We start from the raw sequence: 20,042 nt of genomic DNA, 5'->3' as shown, positions 1-20,042 counted from the left end.
TTTCATAAAATCATTAAAAACTATTTTTTATCTTAAATACCCAACTTTATAATCTATCTTTATACTTTAAAATCTTGAGAAAATGTTTTTCAGATTTGCAAGAAAAAATTCTCCATGTTTAGTACAGGAGAGGGAAGGGGGATTATACATTTCAGAGTGTTCAACAACTGAGATGGATAGGCAAAAATATTTCTTTATCATTACCAATTTCTGATTGCTCTCCTCCAGGCCGCTCAGGCCGGTTGATGTTGTTGAGCATGGAGTCGCAGGACAAACTGGAGTTGTGAGAGGGGGAGTTGATACCAGTGGAGATATGGACTGGGGGCCCGTCCGCATGACCAGTGTACTCCTTGAACCAACGGAAGAGTTCCGGGTACCGACCAAGGAACGGCGTCACCAGCTGTAGCAGTTCCGTCCCCGACAAAACCTCTTGTGTGTAAAGATTGAGGCAGCGCAGAAAATTATCATATACATCTTGTGAACGTAATGCCTTTCGAACCTTTAACAACAACACAAGTTAAGAGTAAGTTCAAAAAGTAACTAATCAGGACATTTGTTATCATATTGAAAAACATAAACCTAACATTTTGAAAACTGGAATCTATCTTCTAATTCACGTATTGAATTTCAAAACATAAAGTAAAAAGCATGCAAGAAATTAAACAAATGAAACATAGTGATGAAAGTTGACAGCACAAAATTGAATTTTAATAAGTTATCAAAACGTATTTCTGTTTGTGACAAATTACAATTGCAAATCCTGTAATAATTAATTAAATTATCCATTTTCAAAAATTAACTTTAAAAAAGTTAAATATTATATGAAACACATTTTCAATGGTTAAAACTGTTATCAAGTCTGTTTACAAAGTCACATGAAATCTATAATTTGACAAGACATTGATGGTAGAAGATTTGAAAGGATAACAGGATTTCGGACATTTGCCATCGTAATATGTTACAAAATGTATAACTCATTAATACTGTATTTTAACTCATTTCTTCTTCTTCTAAGGAGCGGCCTATTCCCATGCACTTAATCAGCAAGGGCCTTTTACACACCCCGGAAGTGTACCATGAGACCAATCATTTTACGGTTTCAGCAGTTCTACAAACTGCTGAAAACAACTGACCAGATCCTCCTGGGGAAATTCACCACCCTTGTCCAGACTACCAAAGATGGCGTAGCGCTCCCTTGCTATTGCAGGACAGACGTATTCAGCAGTTTCCTCCTGCTCGTCACACATTCTACAGAGTGGATGCTTTCTCAGGTGACCATGTCCCGTAATCAGACCCATAACCCGAGAAGACACCTACTTAAGAAGAGAAGGGCAGACGCCACCCTAGGGGAAGGCGACTGTAGAACCATTCTGGTCATTCTCAGACCAGGATGCAACCTCCACCTTCTCTCATTTTCAGCATGAACCCACTTCGAGATAGCCCTAAAGGCCTAAAGGACTGAAACCTAGGAATAGTCCAATACAGTTGAGGTCCCATCGTGTTAGACGCTGGGCCCAAGTTGGCCAGGGCATTAGCTCTTTTGTTCCTAGAAATCCCCTAATGACCGGAAACAACTTGATAACAATCCCAGACAAGTTTGGAGTTAAACACACAAGAGTTCAACACCTGTAATGCTACACGGCTATCTGTAAAAATGCTAATCACCTTTCTCCTATACCGCACACGAAGATTCTCACGAGCACATTCCATTATAGCTAGGATTAGGTGCTTGAAAGACTGTGGGATAAGGGTCCATTGGGAGCACCAGCTCTCTACATGGTCTTATTCCCACAATTCCAGTGCCTGTGCCACTTTTTGTTTTAGAGCCATCTGTAAACCATTCAAGCTCCGCTGGTGGAAGAGGTTTCCTTCCCTCTGACCAATCCTCCCTAGAAGGTTTAACAATCCTAATGGGTTTGTCAAAAGAAAAAATCTTTGTGGCATCTGAGCAGACATCATGTGCAGAGCATGTTCCTGAATCAGGACATTATTTCTGCAGTGCCTCACTAGCGCGAATGACAATGTCTAGGGAGATAAGGTTGAGACAACAGTCTAGAGCTGTGCCCTTTGATAAGTCCCAGTGATAGCAAGGGAAGCCAGACTATCTACTGCCATCTTGGTCTCTGTATTTGGCCACCAGACAACAGCCCAAAACAATAGTGCAGGTCTAACCACAGAGACATAAAGCCAATCTTAAGTACTAAAGACCCATCTATCACACGTCTCCATTACATCAAAGACCATTTCCCTCTAGCGATAACCCTTTCCAGATGGATAACCCCTCCAGTTCAGGACCCTATCAAGTATTACGCCAAGGTATTTGACTTTAATTCAATGTAAGAGCATCTCAAAAGAATGGACCAATACCCTCCAACTAACGCCTTCTTGTAAAGACAACCACAGCAACCTTGGGGGGTTGACATTAAGGCCCAAATAATTGCCCTTTTTTATAGTGAACTCTGTTTTTAGAAATTTTGTTTTTAAAAGCTGAATTGCAACTGTATCTCACCTTGTCAAAGAATGCAAAGTCAGTGAGTGTACCGTACTTAGCAGCGTCTGAGAGGGATACATCCCGGAAAGATGTGCTCAGCTTGTGTTTCTTGGCAGGTGGATGGTGGGTAGTATGTTGAGATGTGGACGGGGAGTTGTGGTGTAGCGTCATCGATGGAGACCGTTTCAGCCCCTGTGGTACAGCTGGTTCCACATGAGGAGAGCTAGAGGGAGGGGTGGGAGTGTGCACCAAGTTACACATTTTAGCTGGGGGTGCTGTACCCGTAGAGACTGGGCTGGGGCTTGGACTTGCTGACGTATTGTTGTTAAATGTCGAACTCATCTTCACATTTACTGCTGGCTTCCGATTCAAAGTTGACGGTTCTTCACAGCGACGAGCCTGTTGGCAAAATATACAAAGACAAATTTTAAAAAATATTTCAGTGGTAATTTGCATTATTTGTTCACAACCACTTCAGTGTTAACCAGACTATTTATTTATTTCAGATGGGTACAGTAATTATTGATTGATGTGTCAACCCAATGATTGAGGTTACTTCTTAACTGGTTGATGGTAAACCATCTTACACAAACCCACATGTACATGTGGATAAAAAACATCCAAGGAATAAAAATGATGTTTCTGCTAATGTAAGAGCAACAACGGTAGTCAATCGTACATGAGTATTGTTAAAGTGGACCCTTTAAACTGTAAAGCAATAAGACAAGGGACAGCCAGGAAAACAGGTAGGGTTGTAGTGTAATTCAACCTTAAAAATCTTTTGCACAGCACTTAAAATGACAGGAACTTAGGATGGGAAGTTCAGGTTACCTTCTGTTGAGATTCCAGCAACAAGACAAGGGACAGTCAGGAAAACAGGTAGGGTTGTAGTGTACTTCAACCTTCAAAATCTTTTGCACAGCACTCAAAATGACAGGAACTTGGGACGGGAAGTTCAGGATGCCTTCTGTTGAGATTCCATAGGTAATTACCAGCTGCGTCTGATGATTGGTCGCGTCAGGCAGGAATTGGCCGAACTCGGCCAGCAGATCCTCCTGGTGCTCGAACAGCTTGGCGACTTGGGAATACACTTCTGCCTCTGTCAGCTGCTTAGTGCCAGTGGACTGACTGCCAGGCCCGGCCCCTTCCTTCAAATTCCGTTGTTCCTTCTGGTATGTGTGCAATATCTCCAAAAATCTCTTATATTTATCAGGTTGTCCTTGGAATCGATTCTAAAACCATATAGTGTATAAGTAAAGTTTAAAAATAAAAGCAACTGCACTGCTGGAATGGTTAAGTTTATGTTACATCATGAATTCCAAATTTTTGTTGTCAGGCTTACACTGATGGTGTAATAACTAACATTAAAGTTTTTCAGTTCACTGCTTACACAATTAAATTCTTTAAATAATTTGGAGGGCCATCTTCAGCCAACGCATTCTTGGTATGACATCTGTTGAGAACCAGTAAACTTAGATGTTAGTTATGAATGCCAAATGTGTTTTTGAAAGGAATATCGATTGACACATAGGATTTACTGTTGCTTGTGCAGTGCAGTTGGTCAGTTTTTGTATCAGACACAGTTGGTTAGATTTGCATCATAACTGTCATGCATTACATATTATGAGTATTTACTACTCTACTCCAATACACAAAAAGTCAGTGATATTGTAGAATATTCTTTTTATAATGTTGTAGATAACCCACAAAAATCCCCATGTTGTTCCTACTCTAGAGAAATATATACAGTTATAACGGCAGTAGACAGTTCTCCCCTTCAGCATTAGGCTCTGTGCTGAGTCGTGCTAATTTATTTTTTAGAACAAATTTGCAAATCATCCATCCGCAAAAACGCTAAGAAAATAAACAAAATGTCTTTCAATCCTCTGACTGTAAGAAAGGTGACTAAACCTACAAAAAGTACCCGTATATAAAATGTGTAAACAATTTTACATATTTTTTTAAACATTCCCCACCCGACATAAGTAATGTAAGTTACTTATAAGTGTTAGTTTTTTATATTTATTTATTTATTTGTTACATAGGTTCACAATAGAATGTTGCAATACAACTGTACACCCATCCCACCTATCCAAGCTTTAGCCTGCAGAGCTTTATTAATCAAATTAAAGACCACATCTGCAGTAGAGCAATTCTTCCTAAAAATAAACTGATATTTCATTAAAACTGATTAAAATGCTCTTGAACTTGGTTCAATACAATACATTCATATATTTTTGAAATAAACCGGAATGCTACAGGACGATAGTTATTTGGATCGGTTTAGTCAGATTTTTTAAATACAGGAAGCAAAGTTGAATATTGAAGTTTTCTGGAAAATAACCAGTTAGTAATGACATATTTATTGCTTTTGTCAAGGGTTTTAAAATTATGAGGGCTGCATCCTTCAAAACTGCTGTGGGAATTTCATCCCAACCAGTTGAAGGTTTGACTGATAGTTGTTTAATTACTTTTAAAACTACTGATTCAGCTACTGGTTGGAAATTAAACTTTGGAATTAATTGAAATGGCAATTTATCCAACAATGCCAGGGCTCTAGGTAGTGATACTCCCTTAGCAGCCTCCTCTGCAGCTTTACAAAAAAATATCATTAAAATATTTAGCTATTTTTTTAGTTCTACAAGCTTTTCCCTCTTACCAATATTTAACTCAGTGCAGGAACCAATATTAGGGTGTCTTCCACATTCACGCTGGACAATCCTCCATGTCCCTTTCATTAAATTATCTGAGTCAGCCAACAGTTTCTCATTATAGTTCTTTCCTTGTTTATCTCTTTTTTACAGTTAATTTTAAACACTTTAAAGTATAATTTGAAATTTTATAAAAAATTAAACATTGATTCTTGGGCTAGCAATTGTTTATGATTGCACATATCTTCAATTTCTTGTGTTACCCATTCTTTCTTTTTGGTCGATTTCTCTGAAATTTTGAATGTTTTAATATTAAAAAGTGTTTTGGAATGCATCAAGAAAATGTCCGAAAAATACAATGTTACATTGCTCACCTAAGGATAAACCAAAACAATTTATCCAATTTTTTCTGGTAATAATAATTCATAAAAATATCTTTTGTTTGGTTTATTAAAAATCTGTTTTCTTACAAACTTTAGCTTCTGTTTTTTGTTTTCTATTTTGAGGGTGGCAAGGTATTGTGTATTGTGATCCGAAAGCCCATACTCCACAACAAAAGGCCTTAAGCAATCTAAAGAAAGATTTTTTAAAACGTTATTTATGCAGAGTGACTTAAATCTAGATATTCTTGTGGGGTCAGTCACTGTTTGATAATATGGATGTGAAGTCAATAAACTTAACAATGAAATTGCTTTATAGTCACTTTTGTTTAAAAATCTACATTGAAATCTTCACTGATAAAAATATTTTTTGTTTTATACTCAGCAGGAACAAGTTTAGTAAGCAATTTATCAAAACATTTGAGAAAAATTGTGAAGTTGTTATCATCTGGGATTCTGTAGATTACCATAAATATACATTTATTTTTTACTATAGTATTTAAATTCTGAAATTTCTACTATGGTGCATTCAAAATTTTCTTCCAGAGAAATAACTATTCAAACTAGAAGACTAAATCTTGAAGTAAGCTGTAAGTGTGTTTTATTGTGTACTTTTAATCATAACAACAGGTAAACATACAGTTTTATTCAGTTTCTTATGACATGTGCAAAATTCAAGATTCACAATATTTCCAAAACCAATACAAAAAACTTAATTTTTGAAGATAAGTATGTCATTTCTGAGATATATGTTTGTAGACATTTATACAAATGCTCAATTTACAGAGTAAGTATATTTTCTCTGTCACATTTTTACAACTAATTCATCATTAATTAGATAGTTAAAGGTTAAATACACATTGAAATGATTTGTTACAGGTTTGCCCCCACTATGTGGCACAGGTACAAATAGATTAATGGCTTTATTTAAATTACAATCATTGTACACCTGATCCACTACATTGTCACAGCCGTGTATTACTCGTCACCCATATGCTGGTTATTACATCCAGTTTAGAATTTTTGCTAATACAAATAATAAAGAATGTAAAATTGACATAGAAGCCATTAATTCTTGGTGCATGTGTTCTCCACTTCGGCTAATAGTCTAACTAATGTGACACATTATTCAACATAACCCAAATCTTGAAAGCACACCAAATATAATTTGTTCAACTTACTGAAAGTGAATCAAACTTTTTTTCAATTAATTAGGTTGTCTTAACAATATGTGATATGTCACTAACATATAATTTTATGCTAGAGCATCTGAACCAGCACTTGGAATAGACAATAATATACAATTAGAAAGCCTCAGGAGTTCACCTAGAATCAATCCTTCTCCTCCAGTTCTTGCAATAACATTCTATGTATTGTTATCTTTCCCCACGCCAGGTTATTAAACAATTTAAATATCTCTTGTTTCTCTGAAGCAATAGAACATCTATAACACTCTAAATGTAACTCTAGTTTTGCGACATTAACCCTTTTAGCCCCGGCGTCCGATATATATCGGACAGAGGTGGTCTAGCTAAAATGCCCAACGTCCGATATACCGGACGTCTCGATAATTTAATGTAGCTGGCTAATAATATGTCCAAATGCCATCAGTTTCGGTATAGTGGTCGGTGAAGAAACGGGCTACATGCAAAAACAATAAACCTTCCAATTGGCATTGTATTTCGTCGTCGTTGAGCGTAGTTTATTTGTCAATGTCAGCCGTCAGACGACTTCAGTTGCATTTGTTGTTGTATGCCGAGTTATAACCTCAATTAGTTTGCGTGATTGAAAGCGGTTGTTTTTCGTGTGATTTATTGTATTATTAGTAAAAACATGAGTAAACGTCGTAGAGAAAAGTCACCAGTAAGTGAAAACACTTTGATAAACAATATTATTAGTGGTGAAGGTTCTATTTTTTAAGACAATGAACTGAGTTGTTTATATAAAATGTATATAAACAACATCAATTTGGTTTAATCAGGAATAGCCTACTAAAAAAGAAAATTTATTTAATGTTCTGAGATTCTATATATATTTTAACAAGTTCCTAAATTTAACATTCAAAGCCAAGCGGACAATTCTGGATAATTCAATAATTTGTAAATTGGAAATTTACAGAAAATAAGTACTTTGAAATTGATACAACTTGAGCTTAACTGGTTGGACATTGTCTTTGTTCATATATTAAATATTAATATTACCTTTATTTGTTTGATTTTTATTTTGAGAAGAAGTCTTATTTTATTATTTGTTTCATTTTACATTTGAAGAAGATTATTTTATTTTGAAGTTTAATGAAGATTTTTATTTTGAGTTTGTGTTGAAAACATTAGCACTGAGAACTTGAAGGACACAATTATTGAATGATTGTTAATTTTAAGACTGGACTTGTGAACTTTTGATGGGTTAAAAATAAGAAATAATTGAGAATAAATTCAAAGTAAAAAAGATAGCTTGGCGTTGCTGTATTATTGATTTTAAATTGTATTAAAATTACTATTATTTTATACTGAGTTTAATTATTGAATTCCATTGGAACTTGTGCATTCTTAAAATAAAGGGTTATTAGTTCAGAACACTATAAAACACTCGCTCTTATACTAAAACAAAAATAGTTGTAATTGGTTTATAGAAGATAACCTTACTATAGACACGTTACAATATTGTAAACATTATATTATTTCTTTTACTTTTTTGAAAAATTAAACAAGTTTTAGTGTTACAAACAATTACAATTGTTACAATTAGTTTGTGTTATTTTACAATTGTTATTATTTCAGAAGTGCAAAAACAAGTATACATATCTGTATACTTTTACTGACATGTATGTGGAAATATATGAAGAAATGCTTATGCAGCAATACAATGAATTGGATATATCTCTTGCAGTTATCAAGGTAAGTTCTTCAAATTTTGTGTGTGTAGTAAGAAATATGTGTATAACAAAATTGGTTCATTTTTCAGGGGCTATAACAATTTTTTTTTCTGCCCTTTATGTATGTCCAAACTATAAAAAACAAAAAAATTGTATGTATATATACGCTAAAAAACAAATCATTCTGTAAAAGTACTTTTTAACTATTACATCTAAAAGTAAACTTATTTGTGAACAATTTAAAACAAAAACCTCAAAATTATCTTCAAAAATAAGAAAACTAGATGTATTTTACCTCAAGTCTGCACTACGGTCCCTTATCGCCATGGGCTTTCTGGCAAGTCCATGGAAAAATTGCTGGGGTTAAAAGGGTTAAGAAAAACTTGATGGGTAACACACCTTGATTTTGTTAACGTAATTGATAGCATGGTTGAACTCAACAGGCTGGCTCTGAGGGCTGGGGGTCTGTGAACTCTCGACATGACTCAGGGCCTGTGACACAGCCTGATGTGCCTGTACCTGGGTGATGGAGGGTGTCGTGTGGTTAGTAAAGTGAGGTGGTGGAGTGGACGGCACAGGCGGATGTGGAGTAGGTGGAACTACCGCGACTGCGGCTGCTGTCACAGCAGCCGATGCTGACGCACTATTGCCATGCGTTACTATCGTTGTGTTTGTCCTGAAAAATCATCAAATAGCCTTAAGAAAAGTAATCTATTACTGCTTTCATTCTGCTCATAAACACAGATTACATGTATTTATCAAAAGATTCCTGTAGCGATGTATCTAAATAAGTAAGTATGTATAGTACAAATTTATTCACAATATCAAGGGCTGAATTTACAAAGTAAATTTACTACACATTAATTGACTAGTTGTCTTGTCCACGGAAAATTTAACGGACTCAACTGGTTTAAATTATGTAAATACACCCACATTTATGTTGACCAATGTATACATATGTAAGTGAATACATATTTTGTCCAATAATTGAATATTTAGCCATATTTCTAGATAAAAACTCTTCTCTAATAAGTCCAAGAGTAAAAAGTCTACCAAAATTCCTTAATCGAGCTTAATCCAAAACCATAGCACCAGATGCTAGGCCGAAGGGCAGATAGTTATACTCGTAACAACCCTGTGCTTGTGACAAAAGCTGTATATTTTTTGGAACTCTCATCAAGAGGAATTTGATTATAAGCGCTTACAAGTTCCAGGAGGGAAAAAATGAGAAGCCTTTCCTAAATACTGGAATGCCGACTCCACCATTAGCATAGGCATGTTCTCAAACTCTACTTTTTTATTTACGAGACGGTAGTCCACCACCATGATGAGACTTTTACCATTCTTTTTCAGGACCAAAAACGCCGGACTTGAATATGGAAAGTCACTTGGACGAATAACACCCTTACTCAGTAGGTCTTTAATATGACTGTTTAGCTCTTTCAGTTTAGGTGGAGAATAATGAAAAGGTTTTGAACGGACAATTTTTTTTGGTTGTTATTCGAGACAGGATGTTATGGTGTCCGGGTATTGCTGCAGTAGGTATTTTAAAATATGTTTTTGTTTTGGGTTCAAGTTTTCTCCTAATTTTGGTCCTGTAGTTGGTTCTATGTTAGGTTAAGTTGACTGGTCTTGGAATTGACTAATAATTAACTTTTCCAGCGTTATTGACGCGGATCCGCGGAGGGCCACTACAAGCTCAAAACGTCATTGCCGTGGATCCGCGTTTTTGCATTCTTTATTTTCTTACTGCTATGTTAGTTGAATATTTTGCTGCTAGATGGTTCTAGTAGTCATGCGACATACAGACGGGTTGCCCCGCCTCGAATTCTGTTACAATGGGAGTGGCAGTTGCTTCTAATTGGCCAAACACTGTCTAGCGGGCGTGGCCCCGTGCCTTTCACAAAGTCATTGACGGGAGCTCCCGTCAAGGCATCTAGCCAGTTAGTTAGTGGGAAGCGTCCGGTACACGCATATGTATTTTGGTTATCGCTAATTTTCTGTTGTGTCCTATTCTTTTTAAAGTAAATTATTCGTATTATGTACAGCAGTTTCCAGTATTTATTTAGTGTTTTTTACCATTATTCGTGTGAATGGCGAATCCAGACGATTCGGAATTTGAAGACTCGGTAATTTTGAGCAATTACTTGGTCAACCCCAAACTTTTTCATATTTTACTACGGTCATAAGGATGTTATTAGAAAGCAAGAAACATAATTCAAGCCCCGCAAGGCTGTCCTACAAGTTGCCGAGCGATAAGAAGGTTCAAAGTCCACGTGATAACAGTGGCTTGCGGGAGACGCGCGGAATGGCAGTTGTGACAGCCCGCCACCAAATAAACACTCTTTGTCTACTTTTGTATTTTTCTAATTTTATTGGTTTGTAATATAGTATATGTTTATCTATAAAACTGTGTTTCATTCCCATACTTACTGAATAAATAAAAAAATATTGGTGACAACTACACTGCTATTCTACGATATTCTCAAAAGTTAAAAATTAGCCTAGGAAATCCAAAAAGGGCTAAACAAATTTTATTCACCGTTAAATAACTCTATTTTGACATACAGAAAGGAAAAAAAAAATTTAACTTTACACATTGGAAATTTTAAAAAATTGTAACTTTATCAAAGATTAGGTCTAATTTTTCATGACGCTTAAAGGGTTAAAGTTGTGTCAAAGTTAGAGTGATTTTAAAAACGGATCTGAGTAACTCTGCCAACTCAATTATGTGCTTGGATGGCAAACTGACATATCTTCAGTGTAGAAAACTTTAATTGTTATAGACTATAAAAGGAGAATCTAATTCGGATTATACTTGGAATGCTTAAACAATAACAATTATGAGCTATAAATCGTAATATACTATATTGAAGTGGAACGACAAATTCTCGTTTTGGACACACATACAGACACAAATTACAAACTTCAGATATTAACACATTGAACCCTAAGCCTATAACATTGAATTTACTCAGTATACTGGCCGTTTTTTGTGATTTAAAAAGATTTTTTAAATTATGAAGACATTGTTTTAACCTAAATTATTATGTATCAAATTAAAGAGGAGAATACACAGTTTTAGACAATGTGCCTTTTTATGATAAAATAATTATTTGAACAAAATTATAAAGTAAACAAAATTATGGAAAAAAATTAAATTTGAAAAATTGTAACTTTGTATAAACGTTTTATTTTTCAACCCCCTAATGTTGTATAAACGTTTTTTTAACCACCTAATGTTCTATAAATGTGTTTTTGATATAAAATTAACATAAAAGAAAGAAAGTATTCGTGTTAGTACTAAAGGGAGGCCTATCATAATCATACTCAGCATCATTCACGTCTTGATCATTAGGCCTAACCTCAAAATCTGGATCAGGATCATTATCGTTGATGAACTCACCCTACGATCCAGAATCATAAATTTGACCCAAGATTCTTTCAAACCGAATCGCAGATGATCTTTTATTTTCATTAAAAATACGATCATCCTCCTCAAAATCATTTTCAGAATCTGACATCATATATGTGCATTGTTATTTTGTCTAAATGATTACTCATTTTACACAATGGTCAAGAAAAATAAAACTTGTATCACTAAGAAACCAATCAAAATAAACTAAACCATCACTAAACCAACATTTATCACTTTATTCAGTAACAGTAGAACTTTGTTTATAAATAACAATGCTCGCATCACTTGGTTACGTAATTAAGCAGTTGTGTAATAGATGAAAATACTATTTTTACAGCTGCACAACTGTTACTTGTTATAAAAAGATGTATAAATATAAACAATATAACATAGGAAATAGTCTGAAACAACTAAATCCGATTTTTTACAGAAAACCTAAACGTATTGAATTAAGTACCGGAGCCCGAGTATAGGTCCGGCTAGCACGCACGCCGTTGTGTACGCAGCCTGATCTATACTCGATCTCCGTATTCAATGTGTTAATCTTTCAATGCGTGTGTATTTATGAAATATTGAAATAATGATTTGCAGCTGTAATAGTTACGTGGAAAGTTATCCGAGCAAAGTAATATCTATAATACTATTGCAATACACTTATAATTAATTAAATAAATACAGTGTTGTTGGCTATTGGAGAGCATACTTCAGGTTACGAGTAATTATCAATGAAAACTATTGTTGAAATTGTTGAAAACTTGGTTATATAATTTGTAACTTATATTGAACTATTGCTATTGAACAGGATACTTATACTGTTAGTAGTTCAATTAATAAATATTAAATTATTTGAAATGTACTTTATAAAAAAGGTAAAAAATTAAAAATGTTAAGGTTGAACTATTAATACTGATGCTTAGTTTAAAATTATGAACAATAAAATAAATGTCTAATTTAATTTATGTTATAAAAGTTTATAATTTAAGCTAATATTAACCCTCCATCAGGCGCTTAAAATTAGAAACACCATCAGGCGCTCACGGAGGTTTCCTCCAGGTTAGCGAATAATGGATATCGTAGTCGTTTAACCCATTCACCTACTAATACTTTAGCACACAGTTGGGCCAAGGAATTCCATTATTTTGGCCTATTATTTAGGTGTGCAGATATTTAGCTGTAACTTTCTAGTAAATCATTGTTTTCAAAAAAGATTTTGTAGCATTGTTTTCTTGAGCTTACCTACCATTTAAAACTCCCAGCATAAAAAAGTAAAAAAAAAAAAAAAATTGGATGAAGGTATTACGAGATATTACCTATAACATACCGGTAATAACATAAATTTATTTATAAATAAAATTTTATGTTGCCCACCACCAATATTTTGTTCCCAAAATGAAAACCTGAAATGGAATTATTATTGTGTAGCCTACCTTATTTGTCCTTAGAAGTCACACACCAAAAGAGTTTTGTATATTTCATAGTATATTTACACACAATTATATCGTTTTTATATTATATACCCTACCATATTTATATTTATATTCATAAGAATTGATCTGCATTGTCAAGGCCTACGAAGTCAGTTGCCGGTCCAATGTCAGGAGTTGGTAATTCCTCTTCTGAATTGAAAATATCGGAGTTTTCAAACTGTTCCCGTGTCACACGATCCCATTCCACATCTGATTGATCACTACCGGTACTGAATTCTTCACTACAATTAGAATCGTTCATATACCCTACCATATTTATATTTATATTCATAAGAATTGATCTGCATTGACAAGGCCTACGAAGTCAGTTGCCGGTCCAATGTCAGGAGTTGGTAATTCCTCTTCTGAATCGAAAATATCGGAGTTTTCAAACTGTTCCCTTGTCACACGATCTCATTCCACATCTGATTGATCACTACCGGTACTGAATTCTTCACTACAATTAGAATCGTTCATAAAACAATCTATTTCACTGTCACGTAACCTATTACCAGCCATGTTTACGGACACTAACAACAACAGGTATCATACGGAGTAAATCCATCTGTTATTCTTTGCTTACGTCAGTTTAGCCAACTAATGAAAAAAATATTGTTCTAAACAAACAAGTAACCATAGAAACGAAACATAGTTTGATTAGTGCAGCTATCTGTCGAGTTTAAAGTGAACTATTACTGCCGCGGAAGCGCTCCGTCGAAGTATGGCAGGGCCCGCGGCGGAATGGCTTCGTCGAAGTAGGTGAATGGGTTAAACTGTTTTTATTTGTTTAAAAATTCATACTGATTTAATTACAATGTAATATATTCATTTTTAGAAATTAAATAAAAATTACTCTCTTATGTAATGAATTTTCCAAATAAGAAATTAAAAATCTTAAAAAATGTTATTGTATAATAACAACATGATTTATTTTAAGAAATAATGCAATTAATTGTAAAAATGTTTAACCTACTGTAATAATATATGGAAATTAACTTACTTTTTAACTTCTTACAAAAATAACTTACTTCAGTTCTTGAGATATTATACAATTGTAATGTCAATTATTACTCTGAAATAAAAATGTATTCTTTACTAAAATTTTTTTTTAACACTACACAAAGTTTCAAAACATTTTCCTTCTGGTTCTTATAACGACAATGTTCACTCCATAAACAGTACTGAAATGTTCCCTAGCACACGGGTACTGTACTGACAAGTCTCTCGTCTTCATTCTCTATTTCACAAAATTCAAATAAAATATATTGTAAAACTTAAAAAGAAACCATCACAGGTCACACATTTAGGCGCACACGGATTATTACTCCATAAAAACTAAACACAATAAGGCGCTCACGGAGATTTTGTCCAAGCACTACAAACACAACATCGGGCGCTCAACGAGGAATCGTCCAGTCTCGCACGGAAGTAGACCTCACACTGACAGATTTTGACAAAGATAAGCGGGAGGCTATTGTTTCGCTTCCCCGAAAGATGCTCGTGAATTACACTGCGGGAAACGACTGCCAACATCAGAAAAGTAGTACTATTTTTAATAATAAAAAACACACGGAGGAAAACTCTGTTTAGCGCCCGATGTAGGGTTAAATGACTACAACTAAATTAGTTATCTGATCATATACGTGAAGGTCGCTGCTTCTCTCCTGGCATCAGTCATTGTCCTGGGGTGATTTACTCCATTGTTTGGCATCAGTCGTTGTCCTGGGGTGATTTACTCTATTGTTTGGAATGAGTCTTTGCCCTGGGGTGATTTACTCCATTGTTTGGAATGAGTCGTTGCCCTGGGGTAATTTACTCCACTGTTTGAATATTCACCACGGGTATATTAACCCTCCATCGGGCGCTAAACGGAGTTTTCCTCCGTGTATGTTTTATTATTAAAAATAGTACTACTTTTCTGATGTTGGCAGTCGTTTCCCGCAGTGTACTTCACGAGCATCTTTCGGGGAAACGAAACAATAGCCTCCCGCTTTTATTTATCAAAATGTGTCAGTATGAGGTCTACTTCCGTGCGTGACTGGACGATTCCTCCGTGAGCGCCCGATGGTGTGTTTGTAGTGCTTGGACGAAATCACCGTGAGCGCCTTATTGTGTTTAGTTTTTTATGTTGTAATAATCCGTGTGCGCCTAAATGTGTGACCTGTGATGGTTTCTTTTTAAATTTTACTATATATTTTATTTGAATTTTGTGAAATGGAGAATGAAGACGAGAGACTTGTTAGTACAGTACCAGTGTGCTAGGGAACATTTCAGTAATGATTATGGAGTGAACATTGTCGCTATAACAACCAGAAGGAAAATGTTTTGAAATTTTGTGCAGTGTGTAAAAAATTTTTTAGTAAAGAATAAATTTTTATTTCAGAGCAATAATTGACATTACAATTGTATAATATCTCAAGAATTGAAGTAAGTTGTTTTTGTAAGAAGTTAAAAACTAAGTTAATTTCCATACATATTTACAGTAGGTTAAAAATTTTTACAATTAATTGCATTATTCCTTAAAATTAATCATGTTGTTATTATACAATAACATTTTTTAAGATTTTGAATTTCTTATTTGGAAAATTCATTACATAAGAGTGTAATTTTTATTAAATTTCTAAAAATGAATATATTACATTGTAATTAAATCAGTATGAATATTTAAACAAATAAAAACAGTTTAAACGACTATGATATCCATTATTCGCCAACCTGGAGGAAACCTCCGTGAGCGCCTGATGGTGTTTCTAATTTTAAGCGCCCGATGGAGGGTTATTCGAATACGAAAGATTGGACGGGTAGGTGTGATTTTGAATTAAATGCTGGTTAGGAATAGTGCTGGGAATCTGAGGCGGACGGCTCGTGCTACCAATATTTGCAATCTCGTCTCGTCACGACCAGAAGAGGACACCTCTCTACAGGATGAGTTGGATCAACCTCAGATCCGCCACTGGATTTCCTCTATCCAGACCTAACCAGCTTTGATGAGAATATTGTTAACTAATAATTAAATATGATTCCAAAAGTTCCCTAACTATAAATTTGGGCCTAGCGATCTACATTATAATGAGTCTACCTATACTGGCATTAATAAACAGACTTGTGTTGAAGGTTTTATGTTTTTTATACAGCACTAGAGCAAAAAACAAAAAATAAATATTATTCAATATAACGAACCTACCCACACTGGCACTAATGAACAACTTATGTAGAAGGTTTTGTTTTTTTAAGACCTTGAGCAGTATTTATTAAAATCCATTTGGATTCGTTAACTATTTTCACTTACTAACAATGGATAGTTAGACAATGGTAAACTGTGATAACAATTCAATGGAATCACGTATCACCTATAATAAATTGTAATGTATTGTTACTGACCATTTTATCACCTATTCTTCAAACACAGTACTGATTTACAGTAATGAATGTATGCCATGTCAAGTTTAACTGTAACTCAATTGTGCTATGATACTTAATTAGTATGCAGAGTCAGATCATTTCATGACAAGAAACACTCTATTTTGTTTATACAGCCCTGCTGTGAGTTTGGTAATAAAATGTACTGATAAATTTTCAAGTGACCTACAAGCACTAAATTTGTGTGAAAGATCCTATATCTTAGTGCCTGTGAATAATGCTAATGTGATTGTAGACGGTACACAGAGTGTTCTGAACCAAGCAAGAGGTTCGCACTGGAGTCTGCTTATGTATGTTAAAGGATAAAAAAAGGTTTCTCCACTTTGACTCTGCCGGAAAATTGCAATACAGCTCCAGCAAGTATCATTGCAAATAAACTTATTAAAATATATGAACTTGGAAGAAACTACTGATTTTTGAAAATTGTGTAACCCCTCAACAAAGCAACTCCGAAGATTGTGGAGTATTTTTGCTTTTGATAACCGAGACTATAATAGCAAATATAATCAAAGCTTCTAAACAGGTAACCGCTAAACTTGCATATTGATGAAACTTGATATATGGACTAAGCGTTTACACATTGGATCAATGTTATATAACAATACTAGCAAGTATAAGACCCTGAAACAATTAATATCAATGACAATAAATTCAAAACCAACCACTTACAAAGATAGCAAAGAGTTCTTACAATGTAGCACACAAGGAGCACACGAATGGTAGATCAGTAAACAATTCTGTTCAAAACTCTGGGAGTGTGGCAGCTGCTCAACCAGCACTAGTTTTACTGGGGACGATGTCACCAAGTATCTTACTATACAATCACATGCAGTGGAGAGTGGTGGAGCAATTTGTCAAATCATAAATGGAGATGTCTGTACTCAAACGAGCTCACCTGTTGGAGAGACGTCCTTACCATTGACAGTGGCTTGGGAGATAACTAATCTTAAAGAAAGACAACAAATGTTGGAACATGAACTAAAGAAATTGGCCCAGAAAGTCTCAGAATCTAAAATCCAAGGCTCTTATAAACCTCCCATTTACCAACAAAACACAAACTCTGGCTTACATAAAACCAAAGTATTTAGAAAAACTAAGAGTAGTAATATGTCTAGTGTATCTTTGCAAATTGCCAAGCATACGGAAGCTACAAAAAATACTGTAAAAAGTTTTTGTGTGGGGGTTCAAGGAAGCAGTCAGATCAGAAAGGCTCAGATATACTTACTAATCTCCCAATCACACAACGGCCAAGAACCTATCACAACTGTTCCCAGTTCACGCTCTCAAGTTTCACAACAAAAAGTTACACTGCCAGTGGTGATAAAACTAAAGCTCCTATCGTTATTTCACTGCCTCACAGGACACCACCAGCACTAGCAAAGGTTTCGAAAGGAAGGTGAAAGTTATGATGAATTTTTTTAAACCGATACATAGATGAATACAAACTACACATAACGTCTACAAACAAGTTTATCTCTACATGACACATCAGTACAAAGATATCCCTGGGGTGGCTCCCAGGTTGCTCTCAAAACTCTCCAACTCACAAATTAGTGCTGATAATTTTTTAGAACAAAACGTGACAAAAAAAAACCAGACACAAAACAGTCTCAAACCAAAAACAAAAAAATAAATTAGTAATCTTTCACCAAAACATGGACAGACTGAGCAACAAGATTGATAGATTAAACCACTTTCTATACATAAACAAGCCACATATAGTTGTACTAACTGAGCAAGGTCTAAATTCCCTAATACTCAACAATGTTTGCTTGACTAACTATGTTCTGGTTGCTGCTTTCTGTAGGAGAAAATCATCTCAAAGGGGGCACAGCTATATTCAAGCAAGACAACCTCGCTAATGAAGTTGAAAGTATCCTCTCAGAAAAACACAGTATTGAGTTATTATGTGAAATTGCAGGTATAAAAAATACATCTAAGCAAAAAGGAAACCTTATATGTGCTGGGTGTTTACAGACCCCCCTCTGCCTTACTGTGAGGAGGCCCTTACACAGATGACTCAAGTGCTGGAAGAAATTCCAAATAACAACAATGGAATTTGTATTCTGGGGGGACCTTAACGTTGATAGTCTGACACAATCAAGAGAAAAAAACTGCAGTAAGTGAAATGCTTGCCACTTTCAACATAACAAGGATTCCTCTGCCCCCAACCAGAATAACCTCCACCACTGCTACTTCAATAGATGTAGTATGCACCGATCTGGACTTGGGGAATGTTAACGTTGAGGTTATCCATACCTCACTTTCTGATCATACAGGACAGCTCTGCAAACTTGAAGTAGACTGTGAAGCAAAAGACCTATTAACATGACCAGAACGAATTTTCAACTTTCACAATCTCTCAAACCTATCAAAAACCTCTTGCATTAAACTCCTGGGAAAGAGTCGAGTCAGCACCTACAGTAGAAGAGGCATACTCAGTTTTCATTAGTACAATTACAACAGCACTAGACATCACATGCCCCCTTAAAAAATCAAGAATTAACAAAAGAAAACATACGCTTTACAACACAGAAGTAGATGAACTGCGAGCAGACTTTTCATAAGAGCTAATGAAAATATGTGCACTCAGCAAAAAGGAAGAGGAACAAATATATAGCTTTCAAAAGAAGAAGGAATATGATATGAAGCTGCGAATACTCAGAAAAACAAAGTTTTGAACAAAGAATAGCTGAGGCAAGTAACAAAAGTAAGGCTGTATGGGAGATTGTCAACAGTGAAAGGAAAGCGAAAAAAAAAGGACTCGGAAACAGTCTGGCAGTTAAGAATATCAATGGTAATACAGTTGAAGACCTGAAAGAAATTGCAGAATACTTCAATGAATTCTTTGCGACTACAGCGGAGGATATTCTGACCAATAACAATTCTCCCAGAACTTCAGTGATCGAGGAGCCAAGAGATCATTACGAAACAGCAATCAACGAATTCCAATTGGTAACATCAGAGGAGGTACTGAAAGTTATTTCTTCTATGAAATCCAAAACATCCACTGGAGTAGATGGGATAAATTCCAAAATATTAAAAGTTCTGCAGAAATGAAGTTTGTATACCAATCACCAGTATTGTTAACAAATCCCTAAACTCAGGGTAGATGTCCTGAGAATCTAAAAACCTCCAAAGTGTACCCTCTGCACAAACAAGGTAATAAAAAGGAAGTGCAGAATTTCAGGCCCATCTCTTTAATTCCTACAGTGTCAAAAGTCATGGAAAAGGTCATACTGACACGTCTCACACAGCATTTGGAGATAAATCGCAACCTACCAGAGAGACAACATTGGCTTCATATCGGGGAAGATCAACCACCAGTGCCCTCATTGATT

The 20,042-nt window shown here is 35.1% G+C and overlaps 1 protein-coding gene across 2 annotated transcripts in view; it reads right to left on the bottom strand.

Annotated features, from left to right (window-relative positions):
- The window catches only part of LOC124368800 (paired amphipathic helix protein Sin3a-like), a 125,926-nt gene that overhangs the window by 57,443 nt on the left and 48,441 nt on the right, over nt 1–20,042 (bottom strand). For both annotated transcript variants that reach the window (XM_046826181.1, XM_046826182.1), the window contains 4 exons: nt 8,797–9,073; nt 3,484–3,723; nt 2,510–2,890; nt 205–499 (listed from right to left, as the gene is read on the bottom strand). In XM_046826181.1, coding sequence (XP_046682137.1) covers nt 205–499; nt 2,510–2,890; nt 3,484–3,723; nt 8,797–9,073 — 1,193 coding nt within the window. The remainder of the gene's footprint in view (nt 1–204; nt 500–2,509; nt 2,891–3,483; nt 3,724–8,796; nt 9,074–20,042) is intronic.

The sequence above is a fragment of the Homalodisca vitripennis genome, chromosome X (genome assembly GCF_021130785.1).
Source record: "Homalodisca vitripennis isolate AUS2020 chromosome X, UT_GWSS_2.1, whole genome shotgun sequence".
NCBI lineage: Eukaryota > Metazoa > Arthropoda > Insecta > Hemiptera > Cicadellidae > Homalodisca > Homalodisca vitripennis.
This window is presented reverse-complemented; position numbering and strand designations above follow the sequence as displayed.